Below are 26266 nucleotides of genomic sequence, written 5' to 3'. Positions count from 1 at the left end.
AAAGTTTACTTTCATAATCTATAAAATACCCTGAAAAATAAGACAAAGGGCTACTGTGCAAGCTAATCTAATAGTTTAATTTTACAATAATAATGATTCTGAAATTCAAAATTGTGTCACTTTCACTTATAATTTAAAGCATATATTTTTTTTACAGAATTTATTTCAATATTTTTGGTATAAAACTTATAAATCCCTTTTTTGTATTTTACTGTTCAACTAAGAAACATAGGCTTGAGTTTAAAGGCTCTCTTAATTTGAAGAAATTTGTTGAGACTCTTGGTCACACTTTATAGAATATAAAATATATATGATCAGTACTATTTATTTAATAATTATATCAATTTTCACAAAGATTATTGAAATTGTATAAACTATGTTTTATTGCATTAAATATAATAAGAAGTGTTTAAAAAAATTCTGCATGTAGTATATATTTTCATCCGCCAGATCTCAATAATTTCTTTCAATATAGCTAGGTTTTTAATTTTACATGTAGGTGTCATTATCCACCTTTCTGAATAATATTGTTATTTTTTTTCTGCAGTAATATTTTGTCTTTTAATATAAATTTTACATTTAATTAGTCCTTCTCTGAAAAATAGGGGAAAGTATCTCTTCTTTATATTATCATAACATAGTTATTAATCGAGTTTCGTTTATTTTCTTTCTAATTTTTGTAAAGTTAGGCTCCTTTTTTAATTTTTATGCATTTTGCTGGGTTTTTATTTTTGACTGGTGATATTGAGGGGAGATAACCACTTGCACAAATCGGCATAAAAACCACCGCTTCGGTTTGAAATCAATTTGACGTTTGCGTATCCAACATTCTATTGCCGAGATATTCATATCGAGTGTTTGTCTTAATGAGATGCTTTATTAAATTTAAATTCAGCCCATCATTTTTAGTTTCCTCGTAAATATTTAGATTTTTTGTTCAGGAGACTTGACAATTTTCACCCAAACTCCAAGTTTGCAGATAAAATAAAGAATAAAGGACTTTGATTTGATGTGTGAGCTTTGACAAGAATAAACTATGGATACTCAAGATTAGTTAGGTCAATAAGTTTTTATTACGACAATAGTATTCAGTGAGTTAAAATGAGGTTTGTCTCATCCGTTTTTTACTGAATTTTCACGGTCACGTGACTCTATTGTTGCTGATAAACTTGGGGTCAAACCGTGACCTGCTTTCCAACTGTTAATCCTTATAATTCTGAAGACAAATATTCTCGATATTTATTAACATTTGTTGTGTAAAAGGCTACTGTAATCACCATCACATGCCTCACAACTGACAGGTCGTAACTAAGGAGTTTCCCGCCATATTGACTTTCTAAAATCCATAAATGTTCGATAAATGCAACGAAATCTAAAATAAAATAGCACCTACCTCCTTAACGTCATTTTAATGACATATTATACGAATTTGAAACGTACACGTAACGAAATAAGCATTCCCTTGAAAGCTTTCATTCATATATGACGTCGTTTTTTGCCATGACGTAAATTCGCCAAATCCTTCATGAAGTTTCGCGGAATTTTATTTTCATTTTTATTTTTATACATTTTTGAAGCTTTAGTGCATATGCTTTGTTATATATGCATTAGAATGGAAACAACTGTTATGCATTTATTTTTTAAAATCTCAATTTGCCGAAAATCCCAGTATCCCAGCAAAATGTGTATCTCGCATGAATAGATTTCGAAAGTAGTTTCGGAAACATGGTTTACCGAAGTGGAAACTAAAAGAAAAATCCTAATTGACCAATCCACTTCAAGTATTTATAGATATGCAAATCATATAAGAATTATATTTTAATATTTTGTCTATTACAATTCGTTGTATGCAAGCACGACGACTAGACAACATGAATAGTTTATTATCTTTTGAACGTAGTTATATTTTCAGCGTAGTAAACTGTGCTGCTTCACCACCACCGCTGAAAAAAATAAAATTAATCTTACAACTCCGCAAACTTTTACAATCTTAATATAATTTAGCTTATCGTGTTTTCTTCACTAGACAGAGTAAGAAGTATCGAATTTTCAATTTATCGAAGAATATGAAAGCTACTGTGGACTCATAAATATTCGTGGGATACCAATTTTCGTGGATTTCGTTGTAACATGTGAACCACGAATTTAAATGTTCAACGAAGTACAAAACTTTTAAGGGATTTTATGCAGTCTTTTGGAAAACCACGAAAATACGATTTTTTCCTCAAACCACGAAAATTGGTTCCCACGAAAGAAATGAATCCACAGTATTGAGAAGCGAGTGTTCAGTGACAATTTGTTATACATTTGAATGAGTTTACATAATTGCTTTTCGTTCAATTTTTGTACATAGATTAGGACGTTAGTTTTCTCGTTTGAATTGTTTTACAACTGTCATTTCGGGGCCTTTTATAGTTGACTATGCGGTATGGGCCTTACTCATTGTTGAAGGCCGTGCGGTGACCTATTGTTGTTCATTTCTGTATCATTTGGTCTCTTGTTGAGAGTTTTCTCATTGACAATCATATCACATCTTCTTTTTTATATTTACATAAGCTGATTAAAGATTTTTTTATATACTTTCTCGTCTTAAAATTGCAGAAAAGGTGTTCTTCGCAGTTAATTTGATACTTCTGGACATGTTCATTGCTATGTCCACCACTGAGGGCCAAAATATTGACCTAATTATCTAGTCTAGAGAGTTTAAAACTTAAGCAGTGACCGAATTGTAGAAGTCGAAGACATCCGCCTAAATAGTGTTTCAATCATCTTCTGGGTAATGTCAGTGGTTTTAAAACAAGTTGAAATTTCATCCTAAATGTATCTGCATATCATGCTTAACATGTATGACATTGGCTTTTATGAGTGAATTTTATCTTACCGTGTATGCGTATTTAATTTAAAACGACATTGCCCAATTTCCTTTTGTTTGTTATCTTGGATATTTTTCTCTGTAGAAATACATACCCCACGTGTTCATTTTTCCAAACAATATGGCCGCCATTTGTTGTTATATCGCCGCTATTTATTGCTGATCTACATACTGGTAAATTCTAAAAGTAATAAGAAATGTCATAAAGACTTACACAGTACCGTAGTAATGTTGTATATATGGTCAATATGTGTATAATTTTGAATTTTAAGTACAAATATTCTATATATTCTGCATTTTCTGAAGGAATTTACATACAATTTTGTTGCTTTGTATTTTAGCCAGAAAAAAAAACAACTGACGGTGACCCTAGCTATCTTTTAATATTCTGAAAGCCTTTTCGAAAAGCTATCTTCTTGTATTTTATTTTACAATTCTATTATTCAGTTTAGCTGTAGAAAATGGTGGATTCAAATATGACGTGCTTCTTTCGCTTTATGAATAAACCCATGCTCTAAATTCAATATTTTTTTTGCACATGCGTATATTGACTACTGCAGAATAATGAATTTTATCAAATTGGATGCATTTAATACATTTCATTAACTTAAAACAGTTTCAAACTCTTTAATGGTGCACATGTTGTTACTAATTCATTCTAATGACTGTAGTGTGTTGCATTCCGAAATTGACATATTTGACCTAGATACGACAACCGTTCAAGCTAGCTGTTCAAACACTCCTCCAATTTAAAAATCACATTGCCAGTCGTTTATTTGTTTACAAAAAAAAAGGGTTCATGGAAGAGCCTACACACACATTCTACACTTAGACACATCGGACATAGAAATCACCTTTATTGTCCAAATCAGAATCGAAATAATTGATGCAAGCTATACTTTAATGTAGTTTTAACATGGATAGGCATCATATTCGTGTTATCTTAGCCCTCACTATCGCTCGGGCAAAACTAATCACGAATATAATGTCTTCCAAGGTTAATACTACAATAAAGTATAGCTTGCATCAATTATTTCTTAATTAAACCTAGTTTAATAGCTACCTCAACCTCTCACTTGTATGACAGTCGCATAAATTCTATTATATTGACAACAAGGCGAGAGCTTAACCTTTGTTTTGCTAAGAATTTCTTGTAGAAATAACACCATTGATAAGTAATCTTCCATTTTCCCACGATAGTAAACGGATAATAGTAAAGGACTGTTAGGAAAAACGAAAGGGTCATTGAATAGCAAAATGTATTTACATTAACGGTACCAATTTTTCTGCACCAGATGCGCATTTCGACAATACATGTCTCTTCAGTGATGCTCGAGGCCAAAATATGTAAAATCCAATAGCAAAATGTAAGTTAGCAGTACCAGACGATTTTGTCTCATTTGAAAATAACATACCAATGAAAATCTATGTGCATGATAGTTAGGATTCAGATCTGTACAACCTGCAGGACAGTCACCGCTGGAAAAAAAGACGGAATCAATATATAATACTAGCTACAGTTGTTACAGCTGTTACATTCCCCAGTACCAAACAGTGCTTCCTGTATTTGCTAAACTGGGTTCCGCTTTTATTTACGCTGCACTCTGCTTCGGCACATTCAAACAGAGTGGAGTTGTCAGTCGAGAACTAGTCGGAAAAAAGTGTGTGTTATGTATGACTTATGAAAATGTTAACGTAAAGCTTTCTATCTTTACCTTAAAGTCACAAAATGAAAGCTTTTTAGAAGACTGTTATAGATGAGTAGTATATAAATGAAGGAACTGAAAAAGCAGAAAGAATACTAAGTGTCCATTTGCTTGTTTCTGAGAAATAAGCCATAGAAAATTTGGCTGGAAAAAAATCTCTCTTTAAACATTGGCATCCTTTTTCTTTCAAAAATTATGAAAAAATAACAGAGATTTTATAGGATTTTTAAATACGGCTTTTTAAACTATATATAATAGGTTACCTGCACATTGCTTTGTCCTCTACGCCACAGTCGGAGAATTTAGTGGAACATGTCAAAGTTATTGTCTCTACAACTAAAATCAATATGTGACGTCATCATTAAACAAAGTTTTAAAAGTTCTGAAGTTTGTGTCACATGTGCAACAAAATCTGCATACCCGTCCGGAGCACCCTAGATACCTACAGGTTTTTGGTGGTGTTCGTGTTGCTTAATCTTTAGTTTTCAATGTTGTTACAGTCGATTTCATTGAAAAGATAGCTTAAGGTAATATCTTAGGTTAGCTTGCTTGCTAGCTGAACCGTGAAGTCATTGTTTAGGTAAACGGACAGAAAGTCACAGGACAAAAAGTCACAGGACATAAAGTCACAAATTTGATAGGACAAAAAGTCACAGCACAAAAAGTCACAAATAATTTTTTGACAATTGTTGGAATATATAAGAGAAATATCTTGAAAATATTTACTTTTTAATACATATGTTCATATTAAAGTTAATGGAATTTATCATTCTACTTGAAAAATGAAGATTTATTTTATTCTAATCATGCAAAGGACATATTTCTTAGCACCATGAAGCCATTTGAGTGCCAATCTACTTTGACATTTTGTTTTCTTAACAATTATTTGATCATCTTTGATATTTTTTTGATAAATTTTGCTTACAAAGTTGGTTAATATACAATACATCAAGAAAAACACAAAAATATTTTTGTAAAAATAAGCATTTTTTATTCAAAGAAAATAATCAGAAAAAATGAATTGTGACTTTTTGTCCTGTGACTTTTTGTCCGTGACTTTTTGTCTGTGACTTTTTGTCCTGTGACTTTCTGTCCTACATTCAGGTAAACTATCCTCCTTTAAGAGTAGACTAGTCCGACAGGTAACCAATCTATCTGTTTGTAGGACTAGGCTACTTCGAAAGGAGGGTAGTTTACCTTACCTACCAATGACTTCACGGTTCAGCTAGCAAGCAAGCTATCCTAAGATATTACCTTTAGCTACATACATGTACTCATTGGAATCGGCTGTATTTGTATACTATTGTTTTTCTTTTAGTCTTTCTTTTTTGACTTGCCATTGTCAGTTTTACGTTTGAGACTGACTATACCTGTTGTATCCTTCCGTCACTCATGTTGTATCCTTCCGTCACTCATGTTGTATCCTTCCGTCACTCATGTTGTATCCTTCCGTCACTCATGTTGTGTAATATATGCAATTAAGAAATGTGGCATGAACCTTTCGAAAGTCTTTTTTATTGCTTAATAAATCAAAATTTACAAATCAACAAATGTTTGATAAATATAAACAACTTATTAAAGCTGAGAATACAAAAGAAAAATCAAAGCCCGTAAAAATTTATAACGATATTTTTAGATGTATAGATGAAGATGCATTTTACAGTTAAAAATACTGTTGATAATTTTAAAAATCTTACCAAAAAACGAGGCTGAATGTGTTCCGGTACTTGAGGTGGCTGCACATGTGTATTCTCCTGAACCAGCAGACGATGAAAGTCGGAAAACTAGGGCGCCATTTTGTAGAACTTGTGAATTAGAAGGCATGCCTCCAACGACCTTATTGTACTGGACAGTATACCTGTCGGCGCTTGTAACATTACAAATAGCACTGACTGTATTACCACGTGCAACCTCGTAATACTTCTGCATTGGTTCAATATGTAAACGGTTATCTGCAATCAAAAGGCAAAACAGAAACGGGTTAAGGTTTTTAGTCAGATTTCTCGTTGAGTTTTTCTATTAGTTGAGGCCAAATAAACCTTGTGATCACTAAATTGGGGGACGTTCGGTAAAATTCGCATACAGATTGACGTACTATTCAAATAGTATTACGTTGATAAAAAAAAATCTAATTAAGGGGTACAGAACGACTAAGGGAGTTAACTATGAAAAATTAGCAGAGTGTTTTAATCATATACTGCTAGTTTGGAGATATCAAGTTTTTCTACGATCAAATTAGTGTTTGTCAAAGTGTTATATAACTAACCAAATTATTCTTGTAAATCGAGCAGTTCAAATTTCTAGAAATTTTCATATTTTTGTAAACAGGTCAAAATAAATCTTGAATCTCCTTAATACCCACACATAAGAAGTAATTAGCCTTTATACCATTGGTATTCAATCTCAACGTGTTGGTGTACGCCTTTGAAAAAAGATTCAAGAATGCAGTAGATTGTGGAAAGTTGAATGGGGAGGTTATGTAAACTTTGATTGACGTACTATATAAAATCTATAATATTACGTTGATAACAAAGGCTACTCTATACCATCAAAACATTAGAATTATCATTATAAAATTGAGAATGGAAATGGGGAAAATGTCAAAGAGACAACAACGGGACCAAAGAGCAGACAACAGCCGAATTAAGGCCATCAATGGATCTTCAACGCAGCAAGAAAGTCCCGTAACCGGAGATGATCCTCAGCTGGCCCCAAATTAAAATTGTGTACTAGTTCACTACGTCATTCTAACCTCCAAAAATATAAATGAATTAAATTTAAAAGCATGCATAGGCCAGATGCTGCTAACTTAGGACAGGCGCTACAATGCGGCGGGGTTTATAATTTTTTGAGAGACCTCTAGCACTATTTCCATCTTCTGTAGTTTTCCACGTACCATAAATATCAACTGTTACCAATTTTTCTGCCATCCCTAGACCACTCTCGATCTTACAATGATAGACCCCGTTGTCGCTTATCTGTGCGTTAGGTATGATGAGGCCGTCTATTGTTTGTGCTCCTCTGGAAACTTCTGTGGTCGCTTTATTCTTCGTCCATTTCTTTTCTGGGGTTGGGGAACCGTGACCATGGCATGGTAAGAAAATGGTCGAACCTAATTTAGCTTTTACGTAAAATGTTTCGTCACCGTCTATATATGGTTTCACTAGAAAAAGAATAGTATTTAATATTATTATATAATTATAAGACTGATTGATATCATGTATTCTTAAATTTTTAATTCATTTTGAAAATGGATTTAAAAAAAAATAGAATAATTATAGGTTTTTTCACACCGTTGATAAAGGGAACACTTGCAAGGGATAAAAAAGGCGACAGACACTGAAAGCCTAATCATATATCGAAAAAAAATATCAAAACCTGGACACACAAAAAAAAACACACTATCAACAGTCTGTAATGCACTGCATAGAAAGCTAAAACCCGAGCAACACGAACCTCAACAGAAAAATCATAACAAACCGAAATCAGACTGATCCTCCCAAAAGACTTTAAAGATACTGAATAATTGGGTAGAATAGATGTTGAAAATAAAAGAATGAAGTAGATAAATATAAAACAGAAATGAACGATGAATATAATAAAGAAATCATATAATTACAGAAACACATAAAACTAAAACAAATTGTATAAGAATTTTACAGAATAAAAGTACGATAATTTAATAATTTAACTTCAAAAGGGGGCGGGTTTTTTTAGGGTTTTTTTCTGGAAAAAATTCTGATTCCCAATTTGATGAAAACAAGTATTCTGAAGCCCTCATTTTAAATATAGAAAATAATTTGAATAAATGCGGTATAAAACAAAATAAAAATATATTAGCATGAAGCGCGAACAATTTTTTCTGAGTCAGAATTTACCATACCCTCCACCTGAAGTTAAATGATGGCCCGAATGTGTTATGTTATAAGATTAATATTATTTCAAATAAAAATACAAAAATGAAGGATCCTAATCCAGACCCTCATATATAAAATTACGTACCTAAGTTATTACAACAACTCATAGAGCTACCATCATTTCCTCTTTCGCCCTTTAATCCCGGTTGACCTGACGGCCCGACTACACCTTTTGGTCCTTGTAGGCCTTGTAAACCTTGAGGTCCAGCTGTACCCTGTAGTCCAATTGTTCCAATCTCTCCCTAAAATATACCGTGACACATTTGACATTTTGGTAAACATATATGTTACATTCAAAGGTAAGGGACGACATCAATCAAAATCAAGGAAGGAAAACTTAATTCAAATAATTTGGAGGTGGGGTCGAAATTGCTACAAGTTTTGTTTATTGACATCGATTTTATATATATCCTTATAGGTCAATCAATTTTCCCCCAAATTAAGTTAAGGAGGGGGGTCAGTGAAAAAACTATATGAATGAAGTCTTTTTCATCATACATTGAACTTTTGATGTCGTCCCTAAGAATGTAACAGAGTTATTAAAACCAAATTAAGGAGACTACTGGTCGCAATCGGCAATCTTATGCAATCTTCGGATGAATCAGCCAGATAAAGGTACGGAATCGGCCGAGTTGTGACGAATGATCACGAATGTATTAGACGCTAAACTCTGGTGGAGAGTAGTTTCATTAGCAATCACTTTATGTTGATTACACTCATAGACATGGTAGACCAATACTTATTATTTATCTTACCTCCTATACATTTCTAGGAATATGATTGGTTAAAAGCAACCGCGTGGAGACCGTGTAGATTCCATATCAGGTTAGAATGTAGGCTTATTTCAATACACGGTCAGAATTGGTGTCACGTACGTCCCTTTTTAAAAACAAAACTTTACTGAGAAACAAATCTTAAAGGTTTCAACAGATGAATAAAGATTGATAAAAAAAATCACAAAACACATTCAAAGCTAACAAGTTGTTATTGTTTGCACTTGTTTATGAAAGATCAACGGCAGTATAGTTTCTTTATGAATGTAAACTGTATTGAAGACTTTTTCACTAGCACACTATGTAACTAATAATAACTACTATTCTGACGCCAGAACAACTAAAGCGTCTCTCCAATACATGGACTGGTTTAAAATCTATTACCTTTGGTCCTGGTCCTCCAGATCGACCTTGACCTCCACTTGGTCCCTGTGGACCCTGAATACCAGTTTCACCCTTCGGACCTAGAAAAAGATTAAAATATATCTTAACCTACTTCTCATTATCCAACTATCATGTTTATCGACTTTGACCTGTTTTTGAAATATCCATAGAGTATCGCTAAGAGAACAAATATCAAGATTAAAAGAAAAAAATATCGATTCTGCTATTTTGCAATCTTATATGACCCTCCTCTACCTTATTTATAAACTTTGCAGAAGATTCAATCATTCTTTATTTAATTTGCTATCATGTTTAAATTACGTCGGCTTCGGCAATAAACAAAAACTTTGTACAGTTTTAAATTCAAACGGGTGGTTATGAGTCAGATTTATTCCTCCGCAAAGTCGATACTAAGTATTTTTTTATTTTATTTTGCCATTGAGGCTACAACAAGATCATCGAAGTGGTAAGAGGGTAAATTGTTAACTTTTCAAATATATCTACCTTGCATTCCATTGAGACCTGGTAGTCCAGTACCACCTTGTTGTCCAACGTCACCTTTAGCTCCCTGTAGTCCCTGAAGCCCCTGTTGACCAAATGGGCCTTGACCCCCTTTAGGGCCTTGAGGACCAAATGGACCAGGTTCTCCATCGCTTCCCTGTTTGAAAAAGTAAAATAGAAAATTGAAAACGAACTCCAATGAAAATTCAAATTATACCACATTACATTAATTTTATATTTACCAAACTTTGAAACCATAGGTGCTTGAGGACAGGATCCTGTTATGAGCCCCCCATAGTCCCTCCCCCTTATTATCATAAATCTCAGATTTTTAAATATATATCACTTATTTGTACCATATATATACTAATATACCATATTTTTATTCTAAATGTGCATGTTTACTATCAACGTGAATCTCGACTATAGAGCGAAGCGAAAGGTTGCCAACTTCGTTTCGTGAAATTGGGGCAACGGTCAGGAAAAATTGTTTTAAAATGTAATTAAATTTCACTTACCGGTTAAATCAACGAGTCCATGCTCTTTTCAAATGATTTTCCTTATTGAATTTCGATATCCCGATGTAATATGATACCGTTTTAACACTTTTATTTCATTTTTTCCGCAAGTGATGTTGCATTTTTTTCTCCATTCAACTTCGATCAACGGAAGTTACAATACAACGACATCTGTGTGGTCTTCAGCCCAAGAAGGATAACTCCACATGTAACCGCGGGAAATTAGATGAGTTCCGGGGTATATGCAGGGAAAGTAAACATACGAGAATTTCGAATGTATACATTTTCGAAAATCTCGTACTTTTTCGACCCCGGAACTTATGTAATTTCCCGCGGTTACGTGTGGAGTTATCCTTCTTGAGCTGAAACAGGAGATAAATGTCTCAATTTTTTCAACTCTCCAACAATCAAGCATGTTGCAGTTGCTGGTTTAAAATAATCATACAATAGCTAGAATTGTGGCACGTTTGTTCAGTCAGTGAAACCGATTATCGGTATGTTATTGTTGTGCAAGTTTTGGCTATACGTTTTACGCCTCCTTTTTATGAGATTTCTTTAAAAAAATAGAAGTACCTTTATTCCTTGAATTCCTCGTTCGCCCCTTTCACCCTTTTGTCCCGGAAGTCCATCTCTTCCGGTACTTCCTGTTGTGCCAGAAGATCCCTTTTCTCCAGATTGACCTCGTTGACCCGGAAGTCCAGTCAAACCGTTACTTCCTGTCAAACCTGGTGTTCCCTTTTCTCCCAATTCACCCTTTAGTCCCTGAGGTCCGTCTCTACCATTGCTTCCGGCAGTTCCAGCACTTCCTGTTTGTCCGGTTTCACCTTTTTTACCCGGAAGTCCATCCCGTCCATTGCCTCCCGTCAGACCCGGTAATCCTTTGTCTCCAGATTCCCCTTTTTGTCCTTGATTTCCTGATAATCCCTGAATTCCTTGGTCGCCTTTACTACCTGTCAGACCTCTGTAAAACCAATTATCAGTTTAAACTCATAAGGACAGTAGACCCAGCTGATGAAGGGAAATAAACTCCCCAAAATACTGGTTCGCTTTTGTGAACCATTTTAATAAATATATACTCCTAGCTTCTTAGTAACACAGAATCCTATTCAGTCTATTTCACAGGATATTTTTTTAAAGATTTGGTTAAAAGTGCCTTTACAAACGTTTTACTAATGTAAAGACTTTATAGATCTGAACTAAATATAAACCACCCTACCAATTTACTGTCTAAATCAACTTCTATATATTTGACTCAGTTAATGAGTGTAAGTATTGAATTTAGTTTTTTTGCAATAATTGGATTTTATTGATTCATAAGAATTGAATTGTTTACTAGGTACTTGCAAGGATACTTTATTTTTTTTCAAGCACATCATTGAATCAGATTTGATTGATGTAATCAACATAAACACGAACATATCCATCTTTGGTGGAGGACATATTTCCGTATGTTTCCTTTCAGTGTTAGTACAGTGAAACCTGACTAAACCGAACCCTTTCGGGACTTGAGATTTTGTTCGGTTTTGGCAGGTATTCGGTTTGATCAGGTTCACAATGCATAAAATGTGATATGATTGGTCTTCAGAACAAGTTTGGATTAGACAGGTTTTCGGTTTATTCAGGGTTCGGTTTTATCAGGTTTCACTGTACCTTTATTTCAAAAGAACAATTTCAGTTGTTAACAAAAGTCACAAGTTTTCGAAAACACATGCTTCCCTTAATAAAAGCAATTTAAAGAAATTGTTTTTGAATGTTTCAATGGTCTGTCTGATGATGTTCCAATCGTAACTACTCGACAATTCTCGCTACTTACGATTGTCAAGGTGCTTGTTATTGTTTGCCGGTACTTACATTGGGCCTTGTACACCCTTTTCTCCCTGTGGTCCAAAAGGTCCGAACGGACCAGATTCCCCTTTGCTGCCAATATTTCCTTGAGGTCCCTGATCTCCTTTTAGTCCAGGTAATCCTTGACTTCCAGTTGCTCCAACTTCTCCTATAAAAAAAATGTGTAAACATAACTTATTGTTAGGACCATTTAGTTGTTTCAAAATAAAACACGCTCACTAAACAATTATTAAAGATACAGAGACTCAACGCATTCTCTTTTAACAACCACGTGACATTTTTAGAACTGTACAGCAGGTAAGATGATAACAGATACCTTTAGGCCCGGAAGGTCCAACTGAACCATTGGTCCCTGCTTCACCTTTGAACCCTGTCAATCCTTGAAGCCCTTGTATGCCCTGTGTACCTTGGTCCCCTTTCAGACCTTGAAGTCCATTCTGTCCGGGTTCGCCCTTTTGTCCTGTATAACCTAACGGTCCGAATTCTCCCTTTAGTCCCGGACGACCAGTGTCCCCTTTAGAGCCTAATTCACCTGTAATAAATTTGAAGTATTTACGATGAGATAAAAAGTTTAGTCATAGTCATACGAAGATCAAAAAGAAAACGAGCAAATAATATAAAAGTAATGATTTTAGACTGTTACAGTTTACAAACACATCAGAGAAAACAAAATACCATACCAAAAACCAGAATTTTCTATCAGGTAAACTGAGCATAAAGATTTAGAAATAAAAAGGAGACTAAATAGACGATTGTGAGAGATTGGTCTACAATATATTTACCCTTCAATCCAGGTGTACCAGAACTTCCGAGATCTCCTTTTTGTCCGAGGTCACCCTTATCTCCTTTTGGTCCTAGTAAAAACAAGAAAAATATGCAATGATAACAAAAGACCATGATTTAATAAATAGAACCAAATTAGGATTATCGCAATACAATTGAGATAATATATTATATTATCATTATAATAGATTATCGCTATTTTACCTATTACGACAATGTTATTTTCATGGACAACGGGCACGTGCGCCCTTAGTAATTTGTTTTCATATCACTCTATTGTGCTGGGTAAGGACATTGTAGTCAGTAGGATCAAAGGAAATTTTTCTAAACATATCGGAAAACTTACATAGAAGTTTTATCATTTTATCAACAAAAATTCAGATTTTAGCAATTAAACCAGAAAAAAGACAATTTAGCACAGTGATGAGTATTGCCATACAAAAGCAGTCATGGATTATTAATTTGGTCCGAGACCACCATTGTCGTACAAATATAGTCCCTAGTGTTGACAGTGGGTTACTTGCCATTAATTATAATGACTCATTTATCCCATTCTGTTTAACGTCATTCAATAAGATTAGAATAAATACCTGTCTGGCATACAGTAGTATTTGATGTACACCGCTGAGATATAAGTTGACTCTGGAAAAACAATATACATCGTAATGTTTTGAATGTAGCAGCATATAAAATGTAGCCTCGCGCGAAAGAATCACAAATAAATGTAGCCACTCTAAAGTATAACATGTGGCACCTCGAAGAATTTACAATGTAGCCCAGCGAAAGTATATCATATAAAATGTAGTAAAGCAGAGATATAGCGAAAAAAATGTAGTCCGGCGAAGGTTTAACATATACAATGTAGTCCGGCGAAGGTTTAACATATACAATGTAGTCCGGCGAAGGTTTAACATATACAATGTAGCCCGGCGAAGGTTTAACATATAAAATGTAGTCCGGCGAAGGTTTAACATATAAAATGTAGTTCGGTGAAGGTTTAACATATAAAATGTAGTTCGGTGAAGGTTTAACATATAAAATGTAGTTTGGTGAAGGTTTAACATATAAAATGTAGTCCGGCGAAGGTTTAACATATAAAATGTAGTTTGGTGAAGGTTTAACATATAAAATGTAGTCCGGCGAAGGTTTAACATATAAAATGTAGTCCGGCGAAGGTTTAACATATAAAATGTAGTCCGGCGAAGGTTTAACATATAAAATGTAGTCCGGCGAAGGTTTAACATATAAAATGTAGTTTGGTATACAATGTAGTTTGGTGAAGGTTTAACATATAAAATGTAGTCCGGTGAAGGTTTAACATATAAAATGTAGTTCGGTGAAGGTTTAACATATAAAATGTAGTCCGGCGAAGGTTTAACATATACAATGTAGTTCGGTGAAGGTTTAACATATAAAATGTAGTCCGGTGAAGGTTTAACATATAAAATGTAGTCCGGCGAAGGTTTAACATATAAAATGTAGTTTGGTGAAGGTTTAACATATAAAATGTAGTCCGGCGAAGGTTTAACATATACAATGTAGTTCGGTGAAGGTTTAACATATAAAATGTAGTCCGGCGAAGGTTTAACATATAAAATGTAGTCCGGCGAAGGTTTAACATATAAAATGTAGTCCGGCGAAGGTTTAACATATAAAATGTAGTCCGGCGAAGGTTTAACATATACAATGTAGTTTGGTGAAGGTTTAACATATAAAATGTAGTTTGGTGAAGGTTTAACATATAAAATGTAGTTTGGTGAAGGTTTAACATATAAAATGTAGTCCGGCGAAGGTTTAACATATAAAATGTAGTCCGGCGAAGGTTTAACATATACAATGTAGTTTGGTGAAGGTTTAACATATAAAATGTAGTTCGGTGAAGGTTTAACATATAGAATGTAGTTTGGTGAAGGTTTAACATATAAAATGTAGTCCGGCGAAGGTTTAACATATACAATGTAGTCCGGCGTAGGTTTAACATATAAAATGTAGTTCGGTGAAGGTTTAACATATAAAATGTAGTTTGGTGAAGGTTTAACATATAAAATGTAGTCCGGCGAAGGTTTAACATATAAAATGTAGTTTGGTGAAGGTTTAACATATACAATGTAGTCCGGCGAAGGTTTAACATATACAATGTAGTCCGGCGAAGGTTTAACATATACAATGTAGTCCGGCGAAGGTTTAACATATACAATGTAGTCCGGCGAAGGTTTAACATATACAATGTAGTCCGGCGAAGGTTTAACATATAAAATGTAGTTCGGTGAAGGTTTAACATATAAAATGTAGTCCGGCGAAGGTTTAACATATAAAATGTAGTCCGGCGAAGGTTTAACATATAAAATGTAGTTTGGCGAAGGTTTAACATATACAATGTAGTCCGGCGAAGGTTTAACATATAAAATGTAGTCCGGCGAAGGTTTAACATATACAATGTAGTTTGGTGAAGGTTTAACATATAAAATGTAGTTTGGTGAAGGTTTAACATATAAAATGTAGTCCGGCGAAGGTTTAACATATACAATGTAGTCCGGCGAAGGTTTAACATATACAATGTAGTCCGGCGAAGGTTTAACATATAAAATGTAGTCCGGCGAAGGTTTAACATATAAAATGTAGTTCGGTGAAGGTTTAACATATCAAATGTGGTTTGGTGAAGGTTTAACATATACAATGTAGTCCGGCGAAGGTTTAACATATACAATGTAGTCCGGCGAAGGTTTAACATATAAAATGTAGTTTGGTGAAGGTTTAACATATAAAATGTAGTCCGGCGAAGGTTTAACATATACAATGTAGTCCGGCGAAGGTTTAACATATACAATGTAGTCCGGCGAAGGTTTAACATATAAAATGTAGTCCGGCGAAGGTTTAACATATAAAATGTAGTCCGGCGAAGGTTTAACATATAAAATGTAGTCCGGCGAAGGTTTAACACATAAAATGTAGTCCGGCGAAGGTTTAACATATACAATGTAGTCCGGCGAAGGTTTAACATATAAAATGTAGTCCGGCGAAGGTTTAACATATACAATGTAGTCCGGCGAAGGTTTAACATATACAATGTAGTCCGGCGAAGGTTTAACATATACAATGTAGTCCGGCGAAGGTTTAACATATAAAATGTAGTTTGGTGAAGGTTTAACATATAAAATGTAGTCCGGCGAAGGTTTAACATATAAAATGTAGTCCGGCGAAGGTTTAACATATACAATGTAGTCCGGCGAAGGTTTAACATATACAATGTAGTCCGGCGAAGGTTTAACATATACAATGTAGTCCGGCGAAGGTTTAACATATACAATGTAGTCCGGCGAAGGTTTAACATATAAAATGTAGTTTGGTGAAGGTTTAACATATAAAATGTAGTCCGGCGAAGGTTTAACATATACAATGTAGTCCGGCGAAGGTTTAACATATAAAATGTAGTCCGGCGAAGGTTTAACATATATAATGTAGTTTGGTGAAGGTTTAACATATAAAATGTAGTCCGGCGAAGGTTTAACATATACAATGTAGTCCGGCGAAGGTTTAACATATAAAATGTAGTTCGGTGAAGGTTTAACATATCAAATGTGGTTTGGTGAAGGTTTAACATATACAATGTAGTCCGGCGAAGGTTTAACATATACAATGTAGTCCGGCGAAGGTTTAACATATAAAATGTAGTTTGGTGAAGGTTTAACATATAAAATGTAGTCCGGCGAAGGTTTAACATATAAAATGTAGTCCGGCGAAGGTTTAACATATACAATGTAGTCCGGCGAAGGTTTAACATATACAATGTAGTCCGGCGAAGGTTTAACATATAAAATGTAGTTTGGTGAAGGTTTAACATATAAAATGTAGTCCGGCGAAGGTTTAACATATACAATGTAGTTTGGTGAAGGTTTAACATATAAAATGTAGTTCGGTGAAGGTTTAACATATAAAATGTAGTCCGGCGAAGGTTTAACATATAAAATGTAGTCCGGCGAAGGTTTAACATATAAAATGTAGTCCGCGAAGGTTTAACATATAAAATGTAGTCCGGCGAAGGTTTAACATATAAAATGTAGTTCGGTGAAGGTTTAACATATAAAATGTAGTTCGGTGAAGGTTTAACATATAAAATGTAGTCCGGCGAAGGTTTAACATATACAATGTAGTCCGGCGAAGGTTTAACATATAAAATGTAGTTTGGTGAAGGTTTAACATATAAAATGTAGTCCGGCGAAGGTTTAACATATAAAATGTAGTCCGGCGAAGGTTTAACATATAAAATGTAGTCCGGCGAAGGTTTAACATATACAATGTAGTCCGGCGAAGGTTTAACATATAAAATGTAGTTTGGTGAAGGTTTAACATATAAAATGTAGTCCGGCGAAGGTTTAACATATAAAATGTAGTTTGGTGAAGGTTTAACATATAAAATGTAGTTCGGTGAAGGTTTAACATATACAATGTAGTCCGGCGAAGGTTTAACATATAAAATGTAGTTCGGTGAAGGTTTAACATATCAAATGTGGTTTGGTGAAGGTTTAACATATAAAATGTAGTCCGGCGAAGGTTTAACATATAAAATGTAGTTTGGTGAAGGTTTAACATATACAATGTAGTCCGGCGAAGGTTTAACATATAAAATGTAGTCCGGCGAAGGTTTAACATATACAATGTAGTCCGGCGAAGGTTTAACATATACAATGTAGTCCGGCGAAGGTTTAACATATACAATGTAGTCCGGCGAAGGTTTAACATATAAAATGTAGTCCGGCGAAGGTTTAACATATAAAATGTAGTTTGGTGAAGGTTTAACATATAAAATGTAGTTTGGTGAAGGTTTAACATATAAAATGTAGTTTGGTGAAGGTTTAACATATAAAATGTAGTTTGGTGAAGGTTTAACATATAAAATGTAGTTTGGTGAAGGTTTAACATATAAAATGTAGTTTGGTGAAGGTTTAACATATAAAATGTAGTCCGGCGAAGGTTTAACATATAAAATGTAGTCCGGTGAAGGTTTGACATATAAAATGTAGTTTGGTGAAGGTTTAACATATAAAATGTAGTTTGGTGAAGGTTTAACATATAAAATGTAGTCCGGCGAAGGTTTAACATATAAAATGTAGTCCGGCGAAGGTTTAACATATACAATGTAGTCCGGCGAAGGTTTAACATATACAATGTAGTCCGGCGAAGGTTTAACATATAAAATGTAGTCCGGCGAAGGTTTAACATATACAATGTAGTCCGGCGAAGGTTTAACATATAAAATGTAGTCCGGTGAAGGTTTAACATATAAAATGTAGTCCGGCGAAGGTTTAACATATACAATGTAGTCCGGTGAAGGTTTAACATATAAAATGTAGTCCGGCGAAGGTTTAACATATACAATGTAGTCCGGCGAAGGTTTAACATATAAAATGTAGTTCGGTGAAGGTTTAACATATAAAATGTAGTTCGGTGAAGGTTTAACATATACAATGTAGTCCGGCGAAGGTTTAACATATACAATGTAGTCCGGCGAAGGTTTAACATATAAAATGTAGTCCGGCGAAGGTTTAACATATAAAATGTAGTCCGGCGAAGGTTTAACATATAAAATGTAGTTCGGTGAAGGTTTAACATATAAAATGTAGTCCGGCGAAGGTTTAACATATAAAATGTAGTTCGGGAAGGTTTAACATATAAAATGTAGTCCGGCGAAGGTTTAACATATAAAATGTAGTCCGGCGAAGGTTTAACATATAAAATGTAGTCCGGCGAAGGTTTAACATATAAAATGTAGTCTGGCGAAGGTTTAACATATAAAATGTAGTCCGGTGAAGGTTTAACATATAAAATGTAGTTTGGTGAAGGTTTAACATATACAATGTAGTCCGGTGAAGGTTTAACATATAAAATGTAGTTTGGTGAAGGTTTAACATATAAAATGTAGTTTGGTGAAGGTTTAACATATAAAATGTAGTCCGGCGAAGGTTTAACATATAAAATGTAGTCCGGTGAAGGTTTGACATATAAAATGTAGTTTGGTGAAGGTTTAACATATAAAATGTAGTTTGGTGAAGGTTTAACATATAAAATGTAGTCCGGCGAAGGTTTAACATATAAAATGTAGTCCGGCGAAGGTTTAACATATAAAATGTAGTCCGGCGAAGGTTTAACATATAAAATGTAGTCCGGCGAAGGTATAACATATAAAATGTAGTTCGGTGAAGGTTTAACATATAAAATGTAGTTCGGTGAAGGTTTAACATATAAAATGTAGTCCGGCGAAGGTTTAACATATACAATGTAGTCCGGCGAAGGTTTAACATATAAAATGTAGTCCGGCGAAGGTTTAACATATACAATGTAGTCCGGCGAAGGTTTAGCATATAAAATGTAGTCCGGTGAAGGTTTAACATATAAAATGTAGTCCGGCGAAGGTTTAACATATACAATGTAGTCCGGTGAAGGTTTAACATATAAAATGTAGTCCGGCGAAGGTTTAACATATACAATGTAGTCCGGCGAAGGTTTAACATATAAAATGTAGTTCGGTGAAGGTTTAACATATAAAATGTAGTTCGGTGAAGGTTTAACATATAAAATGTAGTCCGGCGAAGGTTTAACATATACAATGTAGTCCGGCGAAGGTTTAACATATAAAATGTAGTTTGGTGAAGGTTTAACATATAAAATGTAGTCCGGCGAAGGTTTAACATATAAAATGTAGTCCGGCGAAGGTTTAACATATAAAATGTAGTCCGGCGAAGGTTTAACATATAAAATGTAGTCCGGCGAAGGTTTAACATATAAAATGTAGTTTGGTGAAGGTTTAACATATAAAATGTAGTCCGGCGAATGTTTAACATATAAAATGTAGTCCGGCGAAGGTTTAACATATAAAATGTAGTTTGGTGAAGGTTTAACATATAAAATGTAGTCCGGCGAAGGTGTAACATATACAATGTAGTCCGGCGAAGGTTTAACATATACAATGTAGTTTGGTGAAGGTTTAACATATAAAATGTAGTCCGGTGAAGGTTTAACATATAAAATGTAGTTCGGTGAAGGTTTAACATATAAAATGTAGTCCGGCGAAGGTTTAACATATACAATGTAGTCCGGCGAAGGTTTAACATATACAATGTAGTTTGGCGAAGGTTTAACATATAAAATGTAGTTTGGTGAAGGTTTAACATATAAAATGTAGTCCGGTGAAGGTTTAACATATACAATGTAGTCCGGCGAAGGTTTAACATATAAAATGTAGTTCGGCGAAGGTTTAACATATACAATGTAGTTTGGCGAAGGTTTAACATATAAAATGTAGTTTGGTGAAGGTTTAACATATAAAATGTAGTTTGGTGAAGGTTTAACATATAAAATGTAGCCCAGCAAAGGTAAAACATTATATAAATAACACATAGCTGAGAGAAGGTAACATTCAAAAAATTGTCACCGCTCAGCCATGTGATAGAGTAAATTAACACCCTCGTATTAGCCAATCAAAGTATGGCATATTTAATGTGAAGTATAATAAATAACAATGCTAGTTATATAATACGATATATATTGAGTCAGAAAATTCTATATTCGGTAAGTCAGAGCTCACTGTAACGAATTTGTCATACCGACTTTCTTCACATATGGCTTTTAGACTAATTGGATATCAAAGTGATCATGTCATCAATATTATGAACCTACTTCCAAATGTTGGCCGTAGTGTGTTTTCTGCATTTACTATCAATTATAAATCATCCATTGCTTCATTAATTTTACTGTAGTCAGTGAAACGTTCAGACCTTTCTTCGATGTATTGTTGTCTTTATAAAGGTACTTGTCACTACAGCTAAGCGTCTATCAAAACAAAACACGCCCACTGACCAAATATTACATATACACGGTCTCCATGCGTTCGCGTTTAACCAATGATTTTCCTAGAAATGTTAAAAAGCTTACCGCAATGACAGATATTTGACCAATCTCTGTAGGACTTAATGTTGGCCCAGCTTGTCGTTTACTTCTATCCTGAAATGTAAAAACACAACTTTTTTTCACATAAATGAGGCCGTTAGTTTTCTCGTTTGAATTGTTTTACATTATCTTATCGGGGCCTTTTATAGCTAACTATGCGGTATGGGCTTTGCTCATTGCTGAAGGCCGTATGGTGACCTATAGTTGTTAATGTCTTTGTCATTTTTGTCTTTTGTGGATAGTTGGCTCATTGGCAATCATACCACATCTTCTTTTTTATATTTAATACGTTTTTTTTCTTGTTAAGGTCATGATCGAGACTTTCTCATATCACCAAGTGTAAAATATCTACTATTTGAACTATGCAATATTTCGTATGAATGCATACGATATACTATAGTATTGCTCAGATAACATAGCCTTTCTCGAATTGTGATCTTTGTATGCTAAAACTTTATAGAATGGTAGATAAATGAATACTATATGTAGGTGTAATACCCACAAATCATAGCACGTCACATCCGGTTGCAAATAGATCGAAAAAAAATATTCCCCTGAATTTGACAGTTGTAGATAATTAATCCTACATTTCATTGCAGTAAAACATTTCTAGACTGGATCACACACATATTTTTGGGGTATCTCAAAGCACCATTTTGGGGGGTTTGTATAAAATATTTCGGAAACTTGAGGTTACATGGTTACTGAAGCTTATACACGGTTAAAAAAAGGTGGAAATTTGATCGGTGAACTTCCAGTGATGGTAATTTTCTTATATGCAATGAAATGTTAATAGTACTGGACAGGAAAAAACTTTTCTCCTGCCAAGTATTTCTTTATTTGAAAAAAAATATAAATTTTGCACAATTTTTTTTAAAGTACCATTTTAACAATAAAAGCATAACGTAGGGTCGAAACAAAAAAAACCAATTGATCTGAAAAAGAAATTTCCAGGCCAACAGATTTACACACAAGATGAATTTATTTTTAAATTAATGATTCAGAAACATCTCATACTAAATGAGAATACTAAAAATAAACCGTTGAATGTCAATAAATAGCCCCATCACATTGCTGAACAAATCTCTCTTAATGGTTTAGAACAAAAGTTCTCAGTTCTTCAAACTTGACCTATCATTCCTAATCTGGTCAACTATTTATAGACGGCGTCAGTATTGATAATCACTATAAAAGTATAATTATATTCACACACATTGAACTGTTCTGATAACGTGAAACACTATTAGTAAGGTCACATGTCATTCAGAACATTGGGATTTTATTGAAAGGTATTTTTTTTTCATGGCTTACTTTTATAAATTGTCATTTAGATAGAGAGTTGTCTAATTGGCGATTATGCCACATCTTCTATTATATGTCTATTATATTTAAAAAAAAAAGGACTTTTTTCATTGTATACTATTTGTCTTATGTATTATATTGTGCAAACGTCAGTGCGAAAATCGAAAGCTTACGTGAAATAAACCAAACTATTACAATCCACACTGATATGTGTCCACACTTGTACTTTAAAATAAGACAAATTGATAGCTACATAACTTAACATAAATGTCCTATAAATATAAGGAGATGCGGGGTGTTCGTCAATGGTATACAGCAGCCCAACGAATAAAGAACAACTAACTACCAATACTAGCTTTTTAATATAAAAATTACACTTTATAAACTTGAAGCATCCGGAGAGCTTTTCAATTAATTATAGAACCATTTCTATAAATAGATAAGAATGCCAAGCTCTAAATCGTTGCAAACCTAAAAAGGTTTAATTGAAATAAGCAGACACTATCCTTTGTGTTTTCTTCTGGATTATCCATTATAACACAATAATTGCCTAGACAACAAGAACAACAACAAAAACAAAGACAAATACTTTCGAGATTCCTGACTTTTTATAGGTTTGCCCATTCAATTCCTCCCTGACAAAACAGTATTGTGCTAAGCAACCATGCACGGCAATGCCCTCCTACCCACAAACATGCAAAATAATGCAAAGTCATGTTGATATCAAATCATTGATCAACCATTAGAGAGGGGTAAAGAATACCAAAGTCAAACTCATTAATCGAAAATAAACTGACAACGCCATGGCTAAAAAAAAGGGGGGATAAAAAAAATGACAAACAGACAAATAGTAGTACACAAAACACAACATAAATTGCATGATAATGAAAGTGTTGTTTTATAAATACCTTTGGTTCTTCGATAACAAGGTTGAGACTAGACTCCAATTTAAGCATTTGCACTTCTCCTTTCAATTCTATAATCTCGTATAGCTCGTACATTGATAGTCCGCCTATGCACAAAATCATAAAACATAAACCAAATATCGGCAATTTTGGACCGGAGCTTTTCGAGCTCGCGTCCAGTGATCTTTCATCTTTCATTTTTCGGTTGGACTATAGGAGAATATTGGTCAAGAATACAAGTGACATAGATAAGAGGTTTCATATTCTTATCTTTAATTTCGTTTCGTAATTAAACGTGTGACAATTGATGGAATCGGATTAGTAACTACAATATAGGGCATCGACTCCATAAAAGAGGGTCTGTAAGAGGGTCCTTAATTTTTGTTGTCTTTATATTTTAAGGACATTTTTCTTTATCTTATAAAATAACGCATACTCTGTAAAATTTTCATGAAAATGGTTTTATTATTATTTTTCTGCAATTAAATAATTTCTGTATTCTGTATATCGTTCATTTGTGTGATCAGTATTGTGTTGCTTAATTCTTTTATTGCCCACAGTTATTCCTTTTGAATCTCCATCCCATTATTATCTTATTCATTTACTTTTGCCATTTTTCTATATTCATTATATTATTTTGCCAATATTATCTATTCATATTCAGTAAACCCCATCAGACCTCATACAAGAGGTAAAGACTAAAAACTAGTTGCTGACATCAAGGTAGATCATAAGTAAATGTTTTTTGAGACAGAATTTTCTTATAATTTGACAAAATGAAGATTTTCCTATGTTTTTTTTCAAAAATATAATAAAAAGTATGGGTCACCGTGCTATTTTTCAAGCTATGAGTCGTTGAAAATTGCCTAAATTTGGTTAGTTTGTTCATGAAAAAACACATAATAATGCATAAAAAAAATTCTATGAGATAGAATTTTGAAATAAATTGTGAGAAGATAGGTTTCATAAAATGTTTTAAGAAAAAAAAAGAAAACATGGTGTCACCGAACTTGTTTTCTTGCCATAAGTAAAAATAAAAAATTTCCCTATTAGCCCAGTATAAATTTTGTGTTAAAAGAGTTATCTCCCCTTAAATGGCTCATTTGAAAAAAATGATTTTAAAAACCAAAAAGGTTGATATTTGTTAAAATATTTTTAATAATACAATACATTAGCAAGTTTTCTTTATATAAATAAACAGTCTAACCATTAAATTGCAAATCTGTTTCCAAATTTGCTGATTTGGGCAAATAACTAGACCGATTTTGTACAATCCAAGATGGCGGTATACCATGAATCTAATTAATCTATTGCTACTTATTTTTTTCAATCCATTCATTTCAGTCACGTCTTAGTCATTACAGCTGAACGGACGTGCTGGGCCAGCTCTCCTTTACCCGCTATCTTCGATGAGGGTTTACAGTTAGATATCAACGACTTACTACTTAAGATGACAGAAACCAATCCATGCCGTACAGATAGACGTAGTAGTTGGCGTACCTGCGTTAACATGCACTCCAAAACCATTGTATTATGGGGAGTGTTATGCCGATTAACGTCCGAAGGCTGTATCCTAGGCTGTTGGGTGATACGACCTTCATTTCACTGCCTCACGGCTTTGGTCCTGATAACGCTTCCTGTCATCTTTAGAACTACGTCCGAGATCATCTAACAGTACTCCATCATCGAGGCTAGCGGGCTGCCAAGCTGACCAAACTGGCCCTGAAAGCAGCCGTTGTGAAGAAGTAAAATCCAAAATAGTAAACAAACCAAAATCAACTCACCAAAACCAAGATGGCGGCCTCCATTCGGCGTCCTTACTACTTGTTCCTGACCCACGGCAGAAATTATTCAAACGCTCACCAATCGCCTTCGGGCACCGAGCCGACCGTGCGAGGGCTGTATAGCCAGTCAAGGTCGTTAAACACCACCACACATATATATTGCTACTTTACCGACCGTGCAAGGGCTGTATAGCCAGTCAAGGTCGTTAAAAACTTCCATTTGTATTGCTACTTTTCCTCTAAGCAGCCGGTAATTAGAAATAAAATGTGAAACATACTAGTGAGCGGATGTTGCTTTACATGTTTGATATTTTCTTCGCATTTTTCTATGAAACGACAGGCGCAAGCTTTGTTATCAATTTTCGAGTCAATTGGTATCTCAGTGGCGGGTCATGGGAGGGGGGTAACCCCTAGAACGCCCCCTTTTTTGACTATCAATGCGTTTGAATGGAGACGTTTAGTTGGAGCCCCCCTTTTATCCTGGGTTAGGAACACCCCTTTTTAAAATGGCTGAATCTATCCCTGTCTCTTGTAAAGAGTTGCCAGAATGTTATTTCAAGAGATTCAATGTTTTAGTAAATAAATTACAACTTTTTGATACATGAACATAAAATATGAAAAAAGAAGATGCACGTTATTTGTTAATAGCAACAAGCAACACAAACAGAACGACAGGAAGTTTTTTGTTGTTTTTTTTTCAGTCTAAATATACATCACGTTTTACGTGCAAGGAGGTGAATTTTAATGATGTTTTCTACTACTAATATTATTGTTAAAGCATATTGAAATCGGCTTTTTTTTAGAGTTCCTATATCATTTCAAAAAGATTATAATTTCGTTGAATGATACAATACATACCTACGTAAGAATTGAGATTGTTTTCCCTTTAGTCTTTTCTTTAAATTTCGCGTATGTAAGGTTTACTCCAGAAAATTAATAAGACACTCACGTAAAGGGTGAATTTACGTCTCCGCTTATTACCCAAAATAGAGTTTATGTCAATTCTTTTTATTTTTTGCTTGAAGCAAAATT

At 34.0% G+C, this 26266-nt stretch overlaps 1 protein-coding gene across 1 annotated transcript; it reads right to left on the bottom strand.

Annotated features, from left to right (window-relative positions):
• Positions 1 to 1805: 1805 nt before the first annotated feature.
• Positions 1806 to 23671, bottom strand: LOC139495099 (collagen alpha-1(XXV) chain-like). The gene is made up of 16 exons (XM_071283251.1): positions 23454 to 23671; positions 21229 to 21297; positions 13890 to 13941; positions 13299 to 13370; positions 12833 to 13048; positions 12523 to 12664; positions 11245 to 11632; positions 10157 to 10310; positions 9653 to 9732; positions 8581 to 8737; positions 7475 to 7741; positions 6276 to 6530; positions 4842 to 4914; positions 4288 to 4351; positions 2968 to 3053; positions 1806 to 1943 (listed from the first exon to the last, which is right to left on the bottom strand). The coding sequence occupies exons 1-16, from the start codon at positions 23646 to 23648 to the stop codon at positions 1901 to 1903; spliced, it is 2313 nt and encodes a 770-aa protein (XP_071139352.1). The 5' UTR covers positions 23649 to 23671; the 3' UTR covers positions 1806 to 1900.
• Between the last annotated feature and the right edge of the window lie 2595 nt (positions 23672 to 26266).

Source organism: Mytilus edulis, chromosome 11 (genome assembly GCF_963676685.1).
Source record: "Mytilus edulis chromosome 11, xbMytEdul2.2, whole genome shotgun sequence".
Lineage (NCBI taxonomy): Eukaryota > Metazoa > Mollusca > Bivalvia > Mytilida > Mytilidae > Mytilus > Mytilus edulis.
The sequence above is the reverse complement of the archived record's forward strand: the minus strand, read 5'-3'. Positions and strand labels throughout refer to the sequence as shown.

Coding starts and splice junctions, on each gene's coding strand:
- LOC139495099 (XM_071283251.1), bottom strand. CDS start 23,648: ATGAAAGATGAAAGATCACTGGACGCGAGCTCGAAAAGCTCCGGTCCA. Junction 6,531..7,474: donor GGTAACAGTTGATATTTATG/GTACGTGGAAAA, acceptor TTTTGATTGCAG/ATAACCGTTTACATATTGAA. Junction 1,944..2,967: donor TGGAAAAATGAACACGTGGG/GTATGTATTTCT, acceptor TATTTTTTTCAG/CGGTGGTGGTGAAGCAGCAC.